General features: G+C 39.3%; 1 protein-coding gene across 3 annotated transcripts; it reads left to right on the top strand.

Moving 5' to 3' along the window:
* Positions 1 to 1,944: 1,944 nt before the first annotated feature.
* frmd4bb (FERM domain containing 4Bb) lies at positions 1,945 to 24,533 on the top strand. 3 transcript variants are annotated; one of them, XM_044352269.1, is made up of 24 exons: positions 1,946 to 2,140; positions 10,247 to 10,312; positions 11,787 to 11,881; positions 11,993 to 12,085; positions 12,486 to 12,570; positions 12,923 to 12,979; positions 13,083 to 13,105; positions 13,826 to 13,909; positions 14,035 to 14,100; positions 14,452 to 14,509; positions 14,597 to 14,683; positions 16,252 to 16,328; positions 16,824 to 16,962; positions 17,056 to 17,197; positions 17,433 to 17,566; positions 17,752 to 17,868; positions 18,652 to 18,880; positions 18,970 to 19,023; positions 19,149 to 19,296; positions 19,531 to 19,698; positions 19,923 to 20,707; positions 21,899 to 22,037; positions 22,778 to 22,903; positions 23,610 to 24,533. In XM_044352269.1, the coding sequence occupies exons 2-23, from the start codon at positions 10,247 to 10,249 to the stop codon at positions 22,899 to 22,901; spliced, it is 2,970 nt and encodes a 989-aa protein (XP_044208204.1). In that variant the 5' UTR covers positions 1,946 to 2,140; the 3' UTR covers positions 22,902 to 22,903; positions 23,610 to 24,533. The 3 variants fall into 3 exon arrangements, with proteins under 3 accessions (XP_044208206.1, XP_044208204.1, XP_044208205.1); XM_044352271.1 differs by lacking the exon at positions 19,531 to 19,698 and having other exon boundaries at positions 1,945 to 2,140; XM_044352270.1 differs by lacking the exon at positions 22,778 to 22,903 and having other exon boundaries at positions 1,947 to 2,140.
* The last annotated feature ends 508 nt before the right edge of the window (positions 24,534 to 25,041 follow it).

Below are 25,041 nucleotides of genomic sequence, written 5' to 3' on the forward strand. Positions count from 1 at the left end.
AAAGACAGTAATGAATATTTCAGGAGCACTGTCCTGAGCAGGAGAGAATATCACATGTGAAACTCACACTAATAGTCTGGTTCAGCAGTATCGTGTCTTTTGTATTGCAGGTGTTGGAAAGATGTTAACTGATGTGTAAAGGGACATAAACATAATAGTTGGCACTGGCTGCATAACAACTGCCACCAAACTGGTATTTATATTTGCTCTGCATATTTATTAATGCGAGGCCAACGGTGACATTTAAAAACACCAACTGATTTAGTTTTTGGTTTTCAGTGTTAAAGCCACCAACTGAACAAAATGTAAACTTTTCTGTGCAATATGTTGACTCTGACCTACAACATGTTCTACAGGTTAAGCTCCTTTGAATGTGCAGAAAGCAAACTTCAGTCTCAGTGTTCATCAGTTAACAATCTTTGCTTGCAGCTGTTGTTAATCTTCCCACAGTGTTATCATTTCCTGTGTCTCTTCAGTTTTCCCACACGCGAGACACATCCTCTTTAGCAGCTCATGTTCTTTTTTAATTACTTAGCTTGTGTTTTACTGCCACAGGTCAATATATATGTGAAGAGAAAAAAGTCCTTAGTGCAAATACAGTACACTAAAACAGATTAAAACATACACAAAAAACTTGTTAACTGGATTAACATTACTGGGAATCTATTTACTGACTTAAAAGACAGAAATGTGATAGTAAATAAAGGAGGGTGTAAAATACTGTGAGGATACAGTACTGAGGTGTATTATTTTCTGGAGGTACGCACAGTTGTAAAATACGGCAGGTGATGAGAGGTGACATTAAACTAATGACAAATGCTATGAAAAAAAAGAAGCTCCTTATACATTCACATAGTCTGAAATACTTTATATTTCAAAAATCAAGGAAGCAATGTTTTCAGATACAGGTCAACTGGTTATTTGATAAATGTCAGATGTCATAAGCAAAATAGCTTCAACTCTTTTCTTTAATATTTGGTAGTAGCCTTTCCACCCCTCATTATTTTTTATTTATTGTAATTCTGGTACTAATTATTTTTAGCTGAGTTTTTATGAGGTCTTTGTGTAAGCTTTTAGCTCATTCCTACCTCTTCTGCATAAGTGTCACGTATAGCTGAGTATATGTAGGTAAAGTGTTTTTATAATAAATGAATGTCCTTGTATACAAATCAAATCATAATTCTACAAATAAACAAGTAAATAAATAACTTGTATTGCAAGGATCTGCAAATAAATTGAGATTTGTTACTATGTCTATGTTTTGCTGCCATTTTTTTCTATTTGTTTGTACATCACACAGTATGTTTGGTTTTGATGTGATTTCTTAAAATGTAATGATGGTATTTTAACAGTCTGATTGCATGCAGTGAGGACATAAATATTTGTTGATTACACTGTGTATCTTTAATATGGACCCCAAATAGAGTAGCAGTTGCCATGGTAACAACTAATGGGTATCCAAATAAACAATAAGCTGATGTCAGGATACAATAAGGCTTCTTTAAACTCACTATGTACACATTGTTTCCATTTGCATGTGATAAGAATATTGGAGATGATAAAAAAATCCATATAGTGTGATAAAGTCACATTTGATCAGAATAAAGAGGGAACAAATAATTTTCTTTAAGGTCTGTGATGAGACAATATGTACATGTAGGCTTTTATGGTATATAAAATGAAACATAATCACGTAAATCCGTCTGTTGACCCTCTACAAGGCACCTACAAAGCAGTTTAAAGGGAAGTGAGGGATGCAGCACACATACACACACACACACACACACACACACACACACACAACCTTCAAGCCACCACACTTCATTATTATGGGGACTGAGTGTGAACCAGGCCGGCCGGCAGCTGCTGGATGAGAGAGAGAGAGGGAGGGAGCGTCGACGAGGGAGGGGATGCGGGGCTTGTTCACATAATAGCCGGCGGGTGAAGGCGTGGTGAGTGTGGCTCAATACGAGGCGAGTGTGCGCTACAGCAGTACCGGAGGATGAACATGGACAGCGGCTGCACGGCGGCTCCCCTCCCCGGCAAAAGCAACCGTGAAGAAAGCTGAAAGGGGGTGATCAGTATGCAGGGGAAGCTCTACCTTATCAATACCTAAGCGGGGATATAAGGAAGCGCGAAGGTAAGGCGATGCATGATGTGATGGAGCTGATTCATCCCGCCCTATATAGTGAGCTGTGAGGAGACAAAGTAGACCGAGTCAGACACGCATGTGATCCGGGGGAGAGCATCAATGAAAATTACAACAGCATGGGTTTGGCTCTCAGCAGCGTGTAAAACAAGCAGGAGTGTGGTTTTATTTGACACATCTGTCTAGTCATGGGGCTCAGGTGGAAACCACCCATGTACAGTAGTCTACAGTAGCACATTCATTGTTCTCCCAGTGAAACTGGCCCTGAGGTGGGCTGGTCTCATTATACAGGATACTGTGGGCAATATTTCTGATTATAGTGGATAAAGCAAATATAAAATGGCATTTTAGTGGGTTTAAGTTAAAAGGGAAGTTAACTGAATTGGTTGAATTTAATTGAAGCATGCCCTATAGCAAATATATTGATTTAGCAAGTGTGACTTGGTGAATATTAAAAATGCTGGATGAATCATCATTTTACCTTTTTGAAAGCGTTCACCCTGCAGCACTGTGAATCCAAGGCGTTATTTAATGACTGGAGATTTTTATGTTGTCTGTGCATGTTCAATTTTCACATGTATGTGATTTATGTAGGATTGACCATGGTGTCAATTGGTGACTCAGGTCAAACATTTTTTTAGTCAGGATTTACAAGGACATTAATCCAATTGTTATGATTTTGGTAGAAGCCTTGTTGTGAGACTCCTATTTTTTTTCTCCTTCTTTTAAATGTATTGCTCTGGATTTCGTTTTTCACTCTAGTAGAAAAAAAAACGAGGATGAGCACAGGAAAGGTTGACAATGACCTATACTGATGTTATCTCAGAGTTGAGGGAAGAGACACACGTCTGTGTGTATTTAAAGCATCAGGCGTTGTAAACAGGAATTGTTGTTGTGATGGTTGCGTCTTTATGACACACGTGTCCAGCGTGAAACTTTGTCGCTCTTCCTATTTGTCGAAAAGGATGTCCTGTGCTGTCTATCACTGCAGTGGACTTTTTGATGGCATTTCTAAAAAAACCCTTTGAAAGAGCAAAGGGTCACTTAAATCATGTCAAGTTAAATCAGCTCCTTAAAGGGACTCAGGCAGAACTTGAAGTACTTGAACTCGAAGTATTTTTTTCATGAACTCCCTCACTTGTTTGTCAGTATGGAAGCCTAACAAGACAAGAGATGCTCCTCTATCTGTTTGATGCTGCCGAGAGATGTCTCATCGCTCAGTTGGCAACCTTCCATTTAGGAATCAAAGCCTCCTGAGACTCTCTGAGAAATGTGCTAAAGACAGAGAGAGAGAGGAGAGAGATCTATTTTTGGGTGGGCAAGTAATCTTGTATTCATACACTTTACACAGAGGGAATAAATCTGATATGTAATCTGGTAAATACCTGCAGTACAGCAGAGCAGCATCACTGAAGCGAAGCAGGTTTGCAGGTGAGGATTTGGGGTAGAACTTGTGCAGCTGTCCTGTAAATCATTACTGATGGATCAATAAATCCAGTTGTAACATAACAGCTTATCATTCAAATTATGCTTCCAGTTTGGGTGAAGACAATAAATATGACTTGACTCTTTGTCAATATTGCTATGAGTCAGTATGAGGATTTTCTCGCGGCCGCAGACACTCTGATTCCTCGTCCAGATCATGCAATTTGGTCATGTTCCACTTTATCCACCCATTCACGTCCGCGCCTCAGTACCTCGTCCCTGGGCTCTGCAGAAAGTCACTGCAGCTCTTTGTGATGAAACTCTGCAGTTTAATGATATCAGGTCTGTCGGTGAGGACAGTTTGTAAAACCCTGAGAATGAGGGCAACTGGTGGCAAAGCTCTCAAAATTGCAAGCGCTCCATGCTTATAGACTAGTCTGTGTGTTTTGAATCAGCCCTGTTGTGCACATAAATCCTGCACCGAGATGCTGCATTCAGATAGTTCAGGGATTTAAAAAAAAAATCTGTAACCTGAGGATGTTGAGTCATAATAACTCTGATTAATAAACATGAGAGGTTCTGAATCAGTCAGTTTAAGAACTGATTGAAAAAGATACATGCACCTGGGACCTGGTTGTTTAAACATGAACTTCTTTATTAGGATTCAGTTTGAATTCAAGCTGTTTTCCTCCACTATCAATAACGTTCACAAGTCATTGGGTTCGCACTTTGGTACAAAGCAAGCTAACAAATAGAGGCCAGAATGCCAGTAAATGCAGCACAGATATTCTTGATTTCTAAAGGTATTTCGTGACCCTCTGACCTTTTCTCTTGCACCACCATCAGGTCAAAATATCCACTTTTACACTAGAAATATAATAATGAGTGCATTGCTAAGGAATTCACTGAGTGAGCACATCCAGATGACACTTTTCATTTTGGAAACTCCATCAGCTTTTCATTAGTGTCATCTTCAGACCAAAGTGTAAACTTTGCACACAACATTATGCTACTAATAAAATAAGCGGATAAGAACAAATTGTTCAGCACAGTCATACTTCAAAGGGCTTTTAATAACCACCATGGCCTCTTTTGATGACATCTAGCTTTAGCTTAATATAATGTAAAGTCTCTTCTGTAGTGCCTATATCAGGACAAACTTTACAGTTGTAACCCAATGTACTAAGAGTATGGCTCTAGCAATTATACTCAGTATAGTGTTGAGCACTGATGGGCAGAAATGAACAATGAGCCTCTAGAGGTCTCTGTGTTGTTTAAATATTTAGTCTCTTCACTGTTAGACGAGACACAGTAAGAGATACAGCAGTTTCAAACACATGCACAGTTACCTTGTGGGTGAATATGATATAATTTTATTTAATTGTTTTGAGTAAAACTTAAATCAAACAAAGTATGCTAGCAGCCTGGTCCTAAGGACTGCAATGTTGGTCTGACGGTCGGTCCACTATTTTGGTTCAGACTGAAATATCTCAACAGCTATTCAGTACAGACATTCATGGTCTACAGAAGATGAATCCCAATGACTTTAGTGGTCTCTTGACCTTTTCTCTGGCGCCACCATGAGGTTGAGGTTGAGGTTTTGAGTGAAATATCACAACAACTATTGGATAGATTGCCTTGTATTTGGTACAGATTTTTATGCCCCTACTCAGGATGAATTGTAATTACTTTGTATAACTTCCTCCTTCATCAGGTCAAATTTTTAATTTGTCCAATACTTTAATTTATGACCAAATTCGTGTAAAACTAATAACATTCTCATCAGCCTCTGGCCTTTATTCAGTGCTAATTAGCAAATGTTAGTGTGCTAACATATTAAACTAAGGGGGTGAACATTATACCTGTTTAACATCAGTATGTCAGCATCCTGATGCCCTAAAGCACAGCTGCTAGCATGGCTGTAAACTCTTCTTCTTGTATTGTTTAAACACAACTAATGATAAGTAATATTTTATTCAGATCATCTAAAAAAACATTATTACAGTGTTTGTTGTGTGTCATTTCAACATTTTGAATTTCTCTATAAATACTGTAACTGGCTTGTCTGGGTTTTACAAACATTGAGCAATGTATTAAGTCATATTTTAGCCAAACAGCACAGATGAAAATGCAACCACTGAATCTTTTTCTGATTATGTAGCTCTTCTTCATTTTAACACACAGTCACAATCATTCAAGGTCAGTTCTTACGACTGCAGCTGAAATTCTGTGAGTTCAAGCAGTATGCAGCTCTTTAGAAAAGCATGTGGTGATGGAAACTTTAATCTAATCTAAAATCAACATCCTAAAATGTTCACATGAATATCTGTATTTATTTTGCTTTTCTACCTCAGGCGTTACTATCCTACAGCGACTGATAGGAGCTGATTTGACCACCATCATCACCATGGCTGCTAATAAAATATTGCGGTTGCAGTTGTAGGACAGCCACAAGAAAATATATCACAATGTCCTCCTGTCTCTGTGGATGTCCTTTTCAGGGTGCAAGTAAGAACTTGTACTGCATGATGACATCATTCACATGAATCACTCCTCTGATGGAGACTGCCCTTGTTGTATCAAAGAGGTAAAAAATTAATATTTCTCCCCCAGGTTCTAATTTTCTCAATAATATCCTGAGCCTCATTGTGTACATGAATTTCCCGGATATCACACACAGAGACACTGGTTCTCTTAGGGAGATGGTGGTTGGCAGATACCTTTTGGCTGCTGACAACATGAGTCATGATGAGATTTCAGATCAGGGAGATAATCCTGGACTGTATCCTTCAGCCCACTACCTCTGCAAATAGGGCGTCTTGCTTTGTGCTGGCCGGAACAGCCTTCAGTGTTTTATTTAATGTAGGATTTAGACTTTTAATAGACATTAATTAAGTATCCCGTCAGTGGGATTTCTTTGGGAGAACCAAGACCTTGCCATAAAAAGACCAAAAACAAATAATATCACTTATTTCACATTTAAAAAGTTATCTATTTGAATCTAGGGCTGCAAATAACGATCATTTTTACTATCAATTAATCTGCCAATTATTTTCTCGAGTAATTTTTGTCTGTAAAATGTTGGAAAATAGTGGAGAATGCCTGTTATAATTTCACAAATGACATCTTCATATGTCGACTTGCTGTCCAAAACCTAAAAAAAATCAGATTACCATCATGTTTGAAAAAGAAAAACATTAAATCATCACATTTGAGAGGCTGAAACCAGCAAAAAAAATTAGCAGTTTTGCTTAAAAAAATGACTAAAACGATGATTTGATGATCAAAATAGTTTAGTTGCTGATTGATTTTGTGTCAACTGACAAATCGTTGCAGCTCGATTTGAATCCATTTATGAAGTCACCCGTAACTATGCCGATCACTGTGTCGGGGTCAGGTATCAACGGTGTCAAAGGTCAGTTACATCAGCTACATTCAATTGTGTCACATCACAGAGGAACTGTAAAATCTCATGTACCCAAAACACAGAACTTTGTGTGTTCCCCTTTACCATCACAGTGTACTGGATGTCACGTCCTGTTAGGTTAGTCTGTTTCAATTCACAGGAAGATTTTATTTTGCTTCTTGGTTCCTCTTCTCTTTGTCTTTATAGAAGAATCCAGTCACAAGATTCTTCATTGTTGAGTTCATCTTTTGAAACTGGAACCAGCTTAATTAATTTGCACAGATTTTTCTTAAAATTTAAAGTAGTCTGTGAATATGTATCCGCTGTAATAATTTCTGGGGTTGTGCGATTTGCAGTGGGTGTCTTCAGAAGAACATGTAAGCACGGAGAGCAGACACCGACTTGTGTGTGATACCAGCCTTCATCAATAATGCATGAAAACGGGAAACTGAGATAAGACAGGCTGCAGTCTGGACATGACATTTAACCAGCGTGACGTATTAAACACTGACAGCCATATTACACATGAGACGGAGAAGCTTGCTTATTGTATAACTTTCAGACTTGACATGGTGCTATTTTTCACTGGTTTAATTTTCCACGCTCTGTAGTTAACAAGTCTGCTCATTATCAGATGGATTTACATCTTTACATCCTTCCTACATCCAAGTTATGTGACATTCTGACGAACATCCTTAATATTTATTAATAGTGTTAGCACCATAGACAAAACAGGCCACATCTGCACCTTCTTTAAGTATCCATTTGGATATTTCACTGTAGCACATATTTAACAAGCTGTCTATATGCCAACCTCAGGCTCCTAAGTAGAGCCAAACCCGCAGGGTGTAGGTTTGGCTCTACTGGTTAATACTCAAAAAGCGCCTGTCCAGTCTCTGGAGGCACAAACACAAAGACCGACAGTTCTTTCATCTTTTCCCTCCGTGTCTTTTTTTACATGAAGGTTCAATGCTTATCTTAACCTCACGGGGCCAAGGCTGGCCTTTTATTGAGGCTGAATAGGCTATCTTTACAGCGTTGAGCTACACCAGCTCTGACGCATACATCATGAGATGTCAAATGAAGGTGTTCATGGTAACCACTTGTTATTATGTATTTGTAATTATTGTGTATGCACCAGTTTTAAATAACAGCCTGCGCTGCTCTGGGGGTCACTTGTGCCTGAGCGGTGTTTGATAAAGAGTCTCTTCTCTGTGTTGCCACTGACAAACTGCAGGGTTAGTCAGGGTTGCTGGGCTGCTCAGTTGGATATAAATAGCAGTTCTTGGAGTGATTATAGGTCTCGGATGATTAATGGTGTAGATTCCTAAAAATCATGGCTCCTCCTCCCACTAACTTCATCTATATTGCATGAGTAAGAGTCATCCCAGTTGAATTTGATTCTGCACTGCTTATGAAAACTCCTCAGTGGTGCATGCATGTTTTAAGAGGCCATTTTCTCCACATGAACTTCTTCTGCCCACAGAAAAATAATAATCCCTGCACCATCTAGTGGCCAGACTGGAATAATGTCATGCTTATTGCAGAGACAAATTGTGTGACCCTCACAGCAGTGCTGTCATAACTAAATCAAGCTCGAATCAATGTAATAAAACTGCAGCCACATTCCAAATTAATTGGATTTATTGAATGTGCACTTTTAATTTAGATCATGAAAGAGAATTTATGACTGTTGACATTATGCTGATAAGAAACACACATTATTCAGAGTCTGTAATTGACTAAGTGCTCATTAAAACGATACCGATGGTGTCATTTAAAGCAGTGCCCTCCTTTCAGGACACAGGGGAGTTTGTTTAATCATTTATTAGTGCAGTATGTATAAAGCGTAAATGAGAAGTGTGTAGAATATAAGGTGTCTTTGTTTCTTAGCTGGAATTTTTCCTACTTCTATAAATTAACGTTACTCAGTTCAAATGTACAGGAAAAGGAAGCAAGAGAAACCTGATATTCATATTCAAACCCCGTCAGCCACAGAATGATACACGGATGAAATGAGGGTGTAAATTATGGCGCAGATATGCTTAACCACCTTGTATTAACTAATTGTGTTTCTCGCTTGACCAAAATTATTTGAATTGAGAAATGGTAAACCCTAAACTTTGGTCAGGAGTCTGATCCAGCCTGTGCTCATTAACTCAGCTGTGGATTTCTCATGATGTGGCCACTGTAAGCCGTCACTGCACAAAGCTAAGGGCTACTCGGTCAATAAACCTGGATGGAACAAGTTGCTGGTTAATACCGATCGGGCTGTTGCTGCTCAGAGCTCACAATTTTATGGTCTGGATCCAAGAGGAGACTCGTATTAAAGGATGAGGTCTGATCAGGGATGCATCCACACCTGCACTCTCCCTGGAGAGATTTATCAGGTAGTGTACAGCAGCTGCTGCATTTACTCCAAATGTTAGAAGTTTTGATCAGCCTCATTCTGTCACAGGAGGAGGCTTTTTGTATCTATGCGATGTGTTTCTTCAGTTTCTGGGCAGGTTTTGTTGTACAACTGGTTAACCTCAATATGTCATTTTTTTACTGGGTGTACCAAGTGTGTAGTGCTTTCAGTGTCTCTCAGTAGGTCAGCCTGATTCTATCATAAGAAGCACTGTTTGAAGGGCATTGAGGTGAAAATGATCTTGCACAAGCAAACATGATTTCCTTGTTATCATGTGAGCACAAGTACAAGAGAGCTGGATTTAATGGATGCAGAGTTTGCTCAGAATCTGAAATGAGGTTGTGGTTTGCTGCTATAAACAGCTGCATGCTGGTTGGAACTTGATGCATAAATATTTTATATTACAGGGTGAAAAGTTTGGAAGGTAGTTGTTTATTCAAAAGCTGAAAAGTTTGAAAGAGTGAAAGTTAAATGTGAATGATTCAAATTGGAAGAACCTCAAATCCTTCCTGCGGTTACTATGGCAACAAATCCTTGAGACAATGGTTTTATTGTCATTAACAACGTCAGTGTTTTCTTGAAAAGGATCATTGTATTTACCCCCAAGGTCTTTGCTCAGCATGGCTACTGATAGTAATATGTTCTGTACATTAACTGTGTAGAAAACTGAATCTTTATTTTGCAATTTCTAGATATTGTAGTGTTACAAGACCTATCAGGCCTCATGTATACTGTAGTGCCATACTGGCAAAAACATTACAAGCACACAAGACCTGATGTCATTGTCACTTGTGATGATGAATAACTTGCAATTTGTGTCACACGCCTTGAACTTCCTTTTTTCTTTCCCCTGTAGATGACTGAGGGCAGACTGTGCCAAGTGCAGCTGCTGGATGACAGGAAGCTAGAGCTGCTGGTTCAGGTATGAATGATCATCAAGCGGCTGTAATCAATATTGTTGTATGATAACAGAGAACTATCACCTGACTCTCTAGTTCCCCTCAGCTCTGCGGAACATTTCAACACCTTTCAGCTCATCGTTTAGGTTTTCCGGTCCGCAATTTTATTGTTTTGATTCACTTTCACTGCTCTCATGGTGTCGTCTTCAGCGGCTGTTTTCGGTGAAAAAGCCACAGTATTCTGCTGTCATGCAGTCAATTTTTTGAGGAGAAACAGTTTTACAATGCATATGTTAATGTTTATTCCAAACCAAGTTGTTACCAGTAATTATTTGCTTTGACTTTCATGTTTATGATTAAACCACCCATCTATCAGTAACCATCTAGAGCTATAATTGAATGACATTTATTAACACTATATTGCATTTATATTGCAAATGTTAGCAAAAAGACTTTAAATTCAGGGCTAATGTTGGTTAGCTGGCTTGCAGTGGATTATTCAACATTAAGTAAAGAAAGCTCACAAACACGTAGCTACTGTGTTCACTCACACAAAAACAATAATTTAGCTATTAATAATAGCAAAGGACAACAAGCTAACAGTAATGTTAATCACTTGTGGGTTATAGTTAAAACCTCTGATGCTAAAGTCACTTTAGGAGGGAAATTTTGAGGCTCATATTGTTGTCATATTGTTGGCGTGAGCTGAGGCTGGTTATTCATACATCACACTGCTATTAATATAACCACAATTTGCAATGATTTTACAAGATTTCCACAGCATTTATCAGCTGAAGAATCAATTATTTCCCTCAGGAGTCAGTGAAGACCACAAACAGAGCTAAAAGAGAGTGAATATTGGACCTACATTCATTCATCAGGTGGACACAAACATGACTCCAAATGAATGCTAATGTTATTCCATATCTGCTGGATGTGTAAATAATAAAACGTCTTTGCTAACAACACATCACCAAATCAACTTAAAAAGATGATAATTTGTCAGTGTTGTATTTACAGCTTGTATCTGTTGCCATAAGTGGCCAAAAAATAAGCTATTGCAGGTTTAAAAGTAATAATGTAAAAGAGACGTTTCGGTAATGGAATGACATAATGTGGCATGTTTTCCGTGGGAACATTTTTTCTCTATGGGATTGGGTATTGGCATCAGATTAGTTTAGTGAATAGGAAGACCACCTTTCAGCAGAATGACCTGGGTTCAAGTCTGTGTTATGAGTATCTGCGCTGTTGAAGTGTCCTTGAGCAGGCCACTAAATCCTCACTCCAGGGCTACTGCTCTCTAGTTGACCTTTCAGTCTAACTTCTCGTGGGAAGGGAAGGAAGCAAAAGAGAAAAAATATTTTCCAGAACTATCAGCCGTGACACATTTATCAAGGAAATTGTCTGAATTACCTCACTAGGGATGTTTACCTGATATTTTGGCTTACAGTAGGTTTCCCACCGAAGCTAATGCTGAATCTTAATCTTCCTCCACAGCCTAAGCTGCTGTCGTACGAACTTCTTGACTTGGTGTCCTCCCATTTCAACCTCAAAGAGAAGGAATTCTTTGGACTTGCATTTTTTGATGATAAGTATGTAAACTGTGTAAGCTTATTATTTTCAGATGCCTGAATATTTACAGTGCATACGTGTGAGTGTGCAGATATGTGTGTGTGTAGCTTCGGTCTCTCTGCTTTTTGCAGTGGTCAGTGTAAATGGTTGCAGATGGACCGCAGAGTTCTTGAACATGACTTTTCAAAGAAGCCCGGGACCATTGCCCTCAACTTCCTGGTCAGGTAATAATGCACCTTCTCATGCAAGACGCATGCTCTCCAGCAGGGAGCGGTCCTTTATTGACACGAAGTATGATACCTTAAAGTCACATGTTGCTGCTGTTTAAATTTTGTCATCAAACATACATATCCTGGTCATCTTGAATAAATATTAATGTGTCCGACTGGTGGCTGAAAACCTGTGGCGTGTCTTCTTTGTGGTTTCAGACTTTTGCACATTATCATAAACCATGTCTCTCACTCACGCACCCAACACCTCACACTGCTTATAAAAGCACGAACAAGGCAGAGAAAAGTGCAAACTGAGCATTTCATAACTCATTTACTATCAGCAGCAATAACAAAGTCACAAGTTATCTCAGTTTAACCCTTAATTTGTTGCTTCTGCTTGTATCTTCCATAGATTTTATGTAGAAAACATAACACAGCTTAAGGACATCATAACGGTGGAGTTGTTCTTCCTGAATGCAAAATCTGCTGTCTACAATGTAAGTGTTTTAGCTCTTGTTTTTCTGGGGGTTTGAAATAATGAGAACTGATTCTTTGAGTTGTTGTTTCTCAACACCTCCCCGATGATTCACTGTCTCTGGACCCTTGCAGCACCTCAGCTCAGCAGACAGTGGCTGCAGGGCACAGTTTTCTCACTCTGCTGGCTGGAATGCAAAGCAGACAGTCTTCGAAAGTAGAAAAACACAAGGGTTCATTTTGAGAAAAAGCAGAGGTTATTGTAGGGCAACGCAGAGAAGATTCTATGTTTGGATCACGCAAGCTTTCCCCACATGGGCCACATTTTCTGCATGCTATTTATCTTCTATCCTGTTGATCTGTTATGTTTCCCAGGGGATGATAGAAGTGGAAAGTGAGAACTTCTTCAAATTAGCTGCAAATGCTTTGCAGGTTAGTGCTTTTTAATAGCCTCATATACATACATTAATGGCTGCATCTTAAAGCAATTAAAGGCATTTAATCTAATAAGATGTTTTTTTTTTTTAATCACCAGGAAGCTAAAGGAGACTACACAAGGTAAGAGTATTATCAGCTGGGTAAGAAGTATTTAACAGCAGCAGGACAACTTAATAGTGCGCTTTTAGCGAAGAGATTCAATAGGTCACTTGTTTCTCCAGAGTGCAGACAACAAAAATCAATAGCAGTGTTATGTGAAGCTTACCACAGAGTGCCGAGAAGCTTGCACCAGTCGCCTAATGAATCTCATAGTGCTGATAGAGGCCAAGTATCGCGGAGCAGAGACTGTACATCTGTTTAACAGAGCTGCCTTTTGATACTTTACATGTAGTGTTCAGGGGGAATGATGTGGGTCATGTCCTCTGTATTTTCTCTGGGATTTGGGGAGATTTAAGTGTTTACATTCTACAATTACAGCGTAGAGGAGTCTTCGAAACAAAATCTAGATATTCATGTTGGGAAATAACATTTACACAAAATGTAATTGAACAGTTAGCGAGCCAAAAACTGATGAATGAAAAAGTTTAGTAATTTTGGAGACTTTCTTTCTAGTGTCTCGGGTGGTGGGGAGGGATGGTGGGGGGGGGGGGACTTGGCCACAGGCAATGGTGCAAAAGCTGTTGCACCTTTGCCTGTGGCCAAGCTTAAGATGTGATGATTTACATATATATTAAAAACTTAAACACTTGAAGTCAAGAGCTCGGAAAGAAATCTTTGCATATTATATCTCAAGGTTGTCCACTCAACTGTCATCTTACCTATTTTTCTTTTCTGTTTCAGTGATGAAACCACTAGAGCTGACTTGAAGAAACTACCAACTCTTCCCACCAAAGTACTCAAGGAACACCCATCCCTTGCATACTGGTATGCTCACTGGAAATGCTTATTTGAAACCAGCAATACACATACCCCATACAGAAGGGCATGATCTGATCATGCGCAGCTGTTTAAAGAATGAAAATGTGTCTTTTTTTTATGTGACATTGCAGTGAGGATCGAGTAATTGAATATTATAAACAGCTGAAAGGAGTCTCCAGAGGACAGGCCATTGTGCAGTGAGTATTGGAATTAAAATAAAAATAAGGTATAGATTTGTTGATATCAGTTGAACACTAATAATTAGACAGTTAATGTTACTAAGCTTTAAGTTCATTAATCTTTCTCTCACCTCCATTAGCCCTCCCCCTCTCTCCTTCTCTCGCTCTCTCCTTCTGGCACTCCTTTTCTCATCATCTGATAGAAATCAATAGCCCCTCTTCAGCTGCAGTCCAGTGAATCACACTGATTCACCGGATTGAATTCCTCTGATCAAATTCCCAGTCCTATCTTTTCACATTTCCAAGGTACACTACATGCAGATGTTAAAAAGCAGCTGGTGGTTTTAATAAAAATTGTTTTCATTCTAGGTATTTGACGTTAGTGGAATCATTGCCCACGTATGGCGTGCATTATTATGAAGTTAAGGTAGGTTTTCCGCTGTGATAAATATGAAATGACAGCTGTTTCACTTGAAAATTGAATCAACCATCAAGCTGTGCTCTTGCCTCACAGGATAAACAAGGGATCCCATGGTGGCTTGGAATCAGCTATAAGGGCATCGGCCAGTATGATTTGCAGGATAAATTAAAACCTCGAAAGGTAAACATTTCAGTTGCCCTGCAGCTCAGTCTCTAAAATGGCTGCTGCTGCTTCTCTGCTTCGCTAATCTGACTGCGGACATGACAGCGCAGGGCATGAGGAAGGATTGCTGCTGTTGCACATAGCGTGGTGATTCACCAGCTCTAATTCATGCATCATCCATTTCACTTCAACAAAGGCTGGGCTTCAACTGCAGCAGACGAGGCCAGACTTGAAAAATTGACACAAAGTGTCAGTCTAGAAAGCCGGAGTCACTGTGGTCAATTTATTCTCATAAAACAGGAGCAGTTTGCCTTGAGAATCATACACACACAGTTCGAACCTGCTTTTCTTGATTCATTTGTGTTGTTTTAGCTTGTGAGTTGATAGGAGAAACACCCATGTGAGTGATCTGTCAGCTATGTTGTCCAATCTGTCGCGTTCAGGGTAGTGCTATTATAATAGAAGAAGGAAGTTCAGAACAGTTCACATAAAGATAATTTACTGACATTGTCTTACTGTTAAAGCCTGTTAACCAACATGACATGTTGCAATCCAACTTTATCTGCTGAGTTCCAACATTGTGCAAGCAGCCGGCTGCACACAGACAGCTGTGTCTTTTGTAGAGAAGGAGAGGGAGTGAGCTGGTGATGTCAAAGGGAAAGGGGCCGGATTTGGGGCGTTATCATGCATGTTCTGAGAATACCTGAGGAGACAAGTCAGGAGCTGACAGGAGACAGAACAAAGTATGTGTTTGTGTTGACAGCAAAGCCAGGGAGGATTTAATAACTTCAGAAACAGGACTTGTGAACATCCTTTGTACTGGTAAGACTGGATGCTACACTCCTTTGTCTTTTACTTTCGAAGTAGTGTAGAGCTTTGGTTCTTTATGATTCTTAAATAACATTTACTAATTTGTATGTTAATTTAAAATGAAGTTTTAAAATGACATTTCTTACTGCAAAACTGGGTGGATCTTGAACTGTCCATACTTGTTACTGAACGTATCACATTGTGACGCAAAATATTCCCCAAAGCTGCCACATGTAATATAATTTTCTATGAGCTGTCTGTTTAAGTTTGTGTCTCATTCGGATCTTGTCCAGACACACAGTGAGTCACAGACCCAAATAGATCGTTCGTATCAGGCTGTTGTCATTGAGCACCTGGGTGATATGTGGATGGTTGTGATGAGCCATGGAAAGTGTTGTATACCGCGATGAGTCTTAATGTCCCCTTGTGGCATTCATTCCCACTCTAACACCTGCATTATTGTAGACTCGGCATGCCAGGCAGCCCAGACTATAATGACAGTTCATGTTACAGTCTGGCTTTTTAATGACTGTGGTTGAAACAGGCTAGCCTAAACACCTGTCCTATTAATTTTTTTTTTCATAATAGTTTATTTGTTATCAGTCATGATGGTCATAGTCACAGTATTACAGATGTTTTTAGAAACTGAACATACATATTCAAAGGGCTGAAAGCATTTAAAGTATTTCTGGAACCGCATTTCAGGTTCCGAGTTACAGAACACGGTATCTATTTCCCCTAATCACATATTGTTATTTCTCTACTTTTACTTCCAGCTTTATCAGTGGAAACAGCTGGAAAACTTGTACTTCCGAGAGAAAAAATTTGCCGTAGAAGTTAATGACCCACACAGGTGAGCAGCAGGAGATATTCTTCTTTAGAGGCACATTTTGTTATTCTTAAACAGGCTATTTGTGCAAGTTGATTATAGGGCTGCAACTAACAGTTATTTTCATTGTCAGTTATTTTCTCGATGAATGGATCAGTTGTTTGGATGATAAAATGCCAGGAAATGGTGAAAAATGTTGATCTCCATTCCACAAAGCTTAAGATGAAATGTCTTGTTTTGTCCCGACCAACAGTCCACAACCCAAAGATATTCAGTTTATTATCATAGAGGACTTAAGAAACCAGAAGATAATGATGTTTATTTCTTATAAATTCTTAAAAAATGACAATGATTAATCAATTATCAACATAGTTACATGAATTCAACTAATCAACTAATCAATTAATCGACTAATAATTGCAGCTCTAGTTGATTTTTTTTTTTTTTTTAGTTTTTTGAGAGATTTCCCATCTCACTGTAGCTTTAGTCTGAAATGTGTCATACTGTAATTTGCAATAGGAGAGCAGTAACCAAGCGCACCTTTGGGCAGACCGGTTTACTCATCCACACGTGGTATGCCAGCCATTCTTTGATCAAAACCATTTGGGTCATGGCTATCAGCCAGCACCAGTTCTATTTGGACAGAAAGCAAAGCAAAGTAAGTGTCGGTTATCAGTCATTATTTGTTACTTTTGATACTGAGCTATCCATTCACTAATCTTTGTCCCTTTTTTCTTTTTCATTCTTTCAGGCTAAAGTAGGAGCAGCAAGAAGTTTAGAGGAAATTGCCATGGATCTCACTGAGCATGGAGGAGCAAAGATAAACAGACTTGGAGACACAGGCCTAAAGAATAACTTTATAACAGCCAGCAATGGGAGCCTTGTGTCTACAGGTTAGTTACAATTATTTAAGTTCTTAAAGCAAAAATCATTATTTCAGATCACATTGGTGCAAGTTTCTATGACAAAACTCTGAGTTACGAACGCTGAGCTGTTGGTGAGTTACATTGCGGGGGAGTCATGCTGACGAATCAGTTCTATCTTTACTGATGTCATTACGGATGTTTTGGGATATAAAGTTATTGAACGGAAAGTGGGCAAAAAATAGTCAGGATATTGTTTTCACAGGTTCTGCAGACTCTGAAATGAGTGAAGAACAGAAGAAAGAGAAACTCTCTGAGCTGAGAAAAAAAGAGCAGGAGATCCAAGATATTTTGGCCAAGAAAACAAAAGAACTGAAGAAGATTTGCCTGAGAGAGGCGGTGAGAATTCATTTTGTTTGCAGTGTTGCTATTTTTTGCTAGGCTCCTTATTAAGTCTTTTTTTTTTCTTTACAGCTACATTCTGTTAGCTCAACTCCCTTTATTAAACCGTGTTGCTGTGTGGTAACTAGACTAATGGTTGCTGCTGTTCATTAAGTGTCAAGGGGGTGTTTTTGTGTTTCCAGGAGCTCACTGGCAAGCTGCCAAAAGAGTATCCCCTCTCCTCAGGTGAAAGACCGCCGCAGGTCAGACGACGAGTTGGCACTGCTTTCAAGTTAGATGACCTTTTCCCCTACAATGAGGTCTGTATTTAACTGGTGTTCTTTAATCAAATGCAGCTGCAATTCTCACCATCTCTTTTTGTGTGTAGCACCGTTTTTTTTGTGCAATGTACCTTAACGTTAATAGATTTAACTTTTTGAGTTTAAAGGATAAGTCTGGTGGTATTTAGTTTAATTCTATTGTCAACAATGCCACTAAAAGATCAATACCAGCAATGAATTCATCTTGCATGTATTTCTTGCATTGCTAAAGTCTGATCTAGCTTATTCCTCTGTGCCATAGAGCTCCATTGTTGCTGTAAAAGGTGACATATTCCTTCATTACAATAAACATGTCTATCACACATACATCATCCCGGTGCGGCTAATGCTAGCTACCACTCCAAATCTGCAAACTACAGTGCCCAGCTGTTTTAAGAAATTATTTAGCCTTTTATATATTATTAACCAGATTTAAATCTTTGATAGGAATGAATGGGTTTGGGACTGAGAGCCACAGATAGGTTGGGTGTGTCGGAAAGTATTGAGAGACAGACTGATCCAGTGTTGGTTTTGGTCTTTTCATGGGATTTGTTTACAATAGCAAAAATATAGAATAGCACCAGTTTTATCCTTTACAGTAAGTGCACTCAGCTACTAATTTGCAGGACATGACATAATTGTATCAGTAGCTTATATAAGAATAATATCAATAAGGTTCACCCCACATCAGACTTAACCAGATCTATTCTTTAACAAAGGTGACAATAAGGGTTATAGATACTTACTGTTATCTCTGGGGATTTGCTGCTTGTGGTTTTGCAGGATCCCTTCCTTAGGAACTTGGAGAGCAGATTTGCCCTGCAGCAAAAGATTGTGGAGGCGGCTAAGAAGTTGGCAAATGAGCCAGAACTGTGTAAGACAGTCAAGAAGAAGAGGAGGAGAAACTGTTTGGATGCAATGCACAAACTCCAGCAGATAGAGGATGAGATGAATCAGTACAGAATCAAGAAGGGAAAAAAGCCAACCCAGCGAGCCTCAGTGATCATTGCAGGTATGGCGCAAGTTGACCTGTGTTGCTGCATTAATCATTCAGCTAGATATATATCCCAGTAAGCATGACGTTATTTCCTCTTTCTTTAGATGAACTTGTCCGTTCAGACTGTAGCTCCCTGTCTAGTCTCCCACTGGATGATGGTGAGTCAGACAACTCATGCTCTGGTGCACTTTGACCTGCAAAAAAACATGGATATCACTTTCTTATCATGACTGTTTTTGAAAAAGCAAGTGTCAGTATTTTTTTGGTTTGCATTTACATTCAGATGACTCAGACAGTGTAAGTCAGAGGCCACGGTCGCGGTCAGTCCAAGGCTCCCCTCAGCTCAGTCCGATGCAGTCTCTGGGGGCAGAATATGATGTAGAGAGACAAGGATCTCCGAGGGAAAATCACCGCAACAAAAACCATAGCAGGTGGGGAAACAGACATCCTGAGGCAATCTATTTGTTATTTCCATGAAGTCTAGTGTGAAGTGAAACTTGTTCCACAACTTTTTATTTTATTGAAAAGCTGAATTGTTTTTGCAATGATATCATGTTTTGGCAGAGCGTGTAATATTTGCCGTGTCGTGTTTGCAGCCTCATACCTTTCCTCACATCTCATTCCTATTTTTTTTTTCACCCTCTCCTTATACCACACCCTTTTAGATTAGCTACTGAAGGCCAGGAGGCTTCCCACTACTACCAGAATCCAAGAGAGGTCTCCTCCACCCACACTAGCCCTTATAAAACCCTTCCCAGACCTCCTAGAGATCCACGCAGCATGCCTCCCACCCCAGTTATGACCCGCAATGCCTACAGCAGCAGCCAGCTCAGGTGTGGATACTGCTCCCCAGCACTCCCAACCAAATATCTATCCTTCTCCCACACAATAACTTCCCTGCAACTAAATCCCTGCTTCTCCCCAACTCCCAACCTTTAAGCAAAGCTCTCTTACACCCCTAACCTTTGTTGTAACTAATAAAATCAGAAATATTATCCCATCACTCATTTTGTTGTTTAGATATGTTTAAACAGGACAAGTTGTGTTTCTTCGCTAGGTCCGAAGGGTCTCCTCATTGCTTCAGGCATCGCAGTGGAAGTCTGGAGTCACAGCCCCAGCTAAGAAAAGACACAGACTCAGAGAAGCCCGTGTTTATCTTGTCACCAGCCCACCGCAGCAGCAGCACAGAGGTGTTAGAAGATTGCTCCTCCTACACTAGTCAGTCCAGTCTGGACTACTGCGGGGCAGCCAACTCCCACTACAGTACACTGGACTCTCGAACCTCAACCATGCATCGCCTCCACAGGAAGGTGGAAGTGTATGGAAATACCGGGAGCATGCCCAACTTGGTCCAGCATCATTCTGGTTGTAGTTACACATGTGAGACCTCAGCACACTATGCACCCAGTGCCTACTACGTCTCCGGCTACCCCTGTCCGGACATGGAGCCTTACGCTAACGGTGCCTACGTGTATGAGAATGAGGTAGAGGGCCACTACAACGTCAACCCTTCCTATCAAATGAATGGGTACCATGGACATGACAGATTCAGGCATTACAGCAGTGACCGAGCTGATGGTCTCTCCCAGAACCCCTATGCGACGGTGAGGCCACCGCGGAGCAGGGAGGGACCCAGAAATGAGCTGCTGGCCAAGAACATGCAGAAAGCCATGGTGGCGGAGCATCTGAGAGGCTGGTACCATCGAAACAGAGGCCACAGGGAGGGAGGGAGGGGGATGCTGGCTGGATATGACTTTGACAGCGGTTCTCAGCTCAGCCTGGGCTACCAGACCATGCCAGCGGCCTTCAGCCACTCCAGCCGAACCACCTCCTTCTCATCAGGTAAGATGATTTCCCCAGGCAGTTTTCAAGTCAAGTCAAATGTATTGGTGTAGGAGGGAAAATCATTTAATATAATCAATTTTTGCCTCCCTCTAAATTACAGTTAGATATATTTACATATCAGGCTGCTATTGGCCGTTTATTACATATTAGATATCTGCTGGCTGTTAACTGTCACTGATATATGAGCATCCTGTGAATGCACCCAAGACAGTTTTATTCATGAGGGTTTCAGTGGAGGATTTTTACATGTTACAAGAAAAGAAGTCTGGGAGAAAATAAGCCCCAGTTTGTGTATTACTATTACATTTGAGATTGACATTGAGATCTTCAAAAATATAAGATCTTTGAAAAACACAGAAGGTTGTTTTACAACACTTACCACCGTTCAGTAGTTATTTGCTGCTGCTCTTATAGAACGCTCTCCCTGCCTTTTTAGAAACTCGACTTGAAACTCATCTCTTAGACCAAACTTTTTATTAATGTACTTATTTTTGTTTGTTTTCTCTCTGTTAAGGGCCCTTGGGTTATGTGAAAGGTGCTTAAAATCTAATTTATTATCAGTATTTCCAGAATACTTTTCTGACCATCTAGATTAAAAATATAGTGTGTCCCGTACACAATAAAAAAAAATTTAACCTGAGTAACATAAATATAGACCCATAAACTGATGAAACATTTTAGTTTTGGTTGTACAAATTGAGCAAGGACATCTGGCTGCCATTATTGTTTGGAGAAGCAAATAGAGTCACAACTTGGTAAAGGAGTTCAAATATTTTTTATTGAATGTAATCGTAATATATAAGAGGCATCAACTGGTCCTTGTAATTTATTAAAATGGTATTAAAACGTATAATTAATTTTTAAGATATTGGTCCAAAATACCTGATTACAATTTTTTAAAATAATGTTATTTGTCTTTAAAACCTTATAATAAATAAAGCCTTTTTGCAAGTTTGACCTATGTTATCCATTTTTTAAAAAATAAAATAAAATAAATAAAAAATAATGAAAACGTTTCCAGGCAAGGTGCCAGCAACAGCGCTGTAATCACATGTTGCCATAATTTGTGAAAGGTGATTGTTTTGCAATAGTGACGTTAAACTGGACTTAAGAGTGTTTCCAATAACAACAATTACCACTGAGTTACACTCCAACATTAGAGTGTTTTTGCTTTTGTCTTGTGTGCAGTGTCCTCAGTGGAGAGCGCAGGAAACTGGCGCAACCAGCTGGCAGTTGGCCTGACAGAGTACGATACACCCGACACACCTCATTACCCTCACCCTGGAGCTCCTGCTTCTCCATACAACCACAGTCCCTCACACAGCAGGTGAGTGCTGCCGTTTTAGAAAATTTAAGAATGACCAAGGAGAGGTCATTCTGTCAGTTTCATTACTAGTAGGATTTCAGATAAAATGCTGGTTGCTAGTATCTTAAGAATACATTAACCTGCTTAATGTCCCCCACTGAGCATCAACAGACTAAGACTCTGCTGATGCTCAGTGGCAGATAGAGATATCAGTGCCTCTGCTGTTTCACTAAATGGATGTCTGTAGCAGTTTAAGAACTGTCTGACATTTGGAAAAATACACTTATCCGCTTGTGCCATGATCAATACCACTCTAAAATCTGTCTGTTCAATAGCCTATGAAGCTGGAGGTGGCAGCTTGTTATCTTAGCTTAGCATAAAGACTTGAAACAGATGCTGGAAGAAGGATATGTTTGCCTTCAGACAGAGTCAGACTAGCTGTTTGCCCCTGTGTTTAGTTTATGCTAAGCTAAGCTAACTGACTGTTGGCTGTAGCTTCATATTGAACGGACGGATAAGAAAATGGTATCAATATTCTCATATGACTCTCATCAAAAAAGCAAATTTCCAAAAATGTCAAACAATTCCTTTGTTTTATGTGTTGCTCTGTCTCTGGATGAAGCCTGTTTCTCTGCATTTACTAGATCTACTGATTGCTTTCTGCTTAGGTGACCTGACACTAATTAGCACATGAAAATGTAATCATGAGGATCTCTTTCTTTCTTCCTTTCTTGACTTATGATCAATGCTCATGTGTGCAGATTTTCTCCAGAAAACAAAGTATCGGGGTCTGACACAATGCCTAAAAAATCTGAGTCAGTAGAAGTGGTTGGCGCTGAGGCCAATAGTACAGATGAGCCATCAGACAACCATTCTAGCTCTTAAGGGTGAGACCAAACACAGCGGGCTGTTCTGTGTCGTGTTGCTGCACATCTCCATTTTTCCATTTCATCAGTGTGTCACTTCCTTATAGCTTATTTAATCGAATCGTCCACATTTTTGTATTGTGGTGTCATCATTTTTTCTTCAGCATCGTTTTTGTATTTGTTTGTACAACTAGTACTGATCGAAGTATTTGATCACAAACCAAAGTAAAACACAAATTAATAAAGTCAGGAGATCATAAAGTTACTACAATTAATCCTGTGGGAAATATGTCTGCATGAATCCATCCCATAATTGTTAAGATATTTCAGTTTGGACTAAAGTTGTGGATCTACCTACCAAGGGCGTTTTTTACTACATGAGTCTTTTGGTAAACTACGATGATTAACTATAATCCAGTATGACTGATGATTTGATCTGCCCAAACTAACCATACCAAGGGAGAAAACGAACAGACTAAACAATGCAGGTTTGAAAGCACTGCTATAGAGACACAGTGCTAGCACATAGAAGTTTCCTTTTACTCCATGAAGCTTAAATCATGTTGTACACACTCACAAAGTAATGTGTACCACATGTAAGGCCTCTTTGATGCATTGCATTTCCATTTCCATTCCTCAGTTTTATCACAAGGTTCAGTCATGTGTTCCTTTGTTCTAAAAGTTGAACTACAGTAGATTTGACATATGCTTATGACTTCCTGTGCAGATTTCACCTGGACGGAAGCTACATGAGCATCCGCTGAAGAGGACCAAACCAAACTTTGGCACAATTAAAGCCATGGCCAGCAGCACATGAAGGGGAGGAAGGAGGAACTACGGGCTGTACACAGACTTTTTGCTGCCATAACTCAATCTTGGGAGATGTTTTGTCCAGCAGGTTTTGGCAGAGTCTAGGTGTATGCTGTCCTCATGTTAAAGTAACCTCTGAACACAGTGATGACACTCTTGAATGACTTTCCCATGTGCCTTGGATTGGATGGATTGGATTGAATTGTACAGGCAGGAAGGAATGTGTCAAAAAATTATAAGACGTTGCACAACCACACTGACTTCAAACCTTATTGTGTATTAAAGATGAAAAAAGAGGCAACATGTGTTTTTACTGAATCCAACTTCATGTATTTTAGCAGGAACTAGCTACTGCCTTATACAAAACAGTAGGTTATAGAATAAAAATGATTTTCATCACTTTCATCTCATTAAAAGTATGATAAAAATTGTCTTAAATATAACATCCAAATCGAAAACAAAGTTTGAAAATGTTCACAAATGTGACCTGATATGACCGTTCATTAGAGCTGATGTGTGTATTAGATGAATTTCCATTTCTTCCTTTCTTTAAACATTGAATCAGAATGTATTATGTCAATATTGTTTATAGAGCCATTTGTCTTTGTTGGTGCCGTATTGTGTTTTAAAATGCATGTCGAGAATATCAATTTTTGATAAGAACTTCAGTCCTTTTATATCAACAGAAGACCACTGCCGTAAAAACCATATTCATGTCTCGTTGTTTGTTTTCCCACATATTTGTACAGTCAGTGTGTAGTTATACGTATGTTGTTAGATGTTGTCATAAAATATTTTCCACTGGGAACAAGGATGTGAATAAATACATGTGTGACACATAGATGGCTGCCATCATTTTCTTTCGAGAGGCTTATGTCGTTGGTAAACAACTGATTCAGGGTCTTTTCTTGAGTAGGTGAGTAAGCCTGAAAGGAATAGTTTGACATTTTGGGAATTATGCATATTCGCTTACTTGCCAAGCGTTAGATGAGAAGATCAATATCACTCTCATATCTGTGTGTTAAATACAAGCCAGCAACTGGTTAGCTTAGTTTAGAACAAAGACTGGGAGGAAGGGTAAGAAATATGCCAGTTAGCACCCCTAAACCTCAATAATTAACATGTTATCATACATCTTGTTTATTTAATTTGTATATATAACATTATTAGCATTACTAGTGATATAAATGCAAAATAGAAAGTAAAAAAGCCTATTTGTCAAAATATTGAATAATTACTTATGACTAGATTTTTATTACTAGATTTTTTATTTCTTATAGAAGTAAAATATGATTTTTCAGGCTGCGAATGAAAAGAAATTCCCACAAGTGATGTATCATACTCAACAT

The sequence above is a fragment of the Thunnus albacares genome, chromosome 5 (genome assembly GCF_914725855.1).
Source record: "Thunnus albacares chromosome 5, fThuAlb1.1, whole genome shotgun sequence".
Taxonomy (NCBI): Eukaryota; Metazoa; Chordata; class Actinopteri; order Scombriformes; family Scombridae; genus Thunnus; species Thunnus albacares.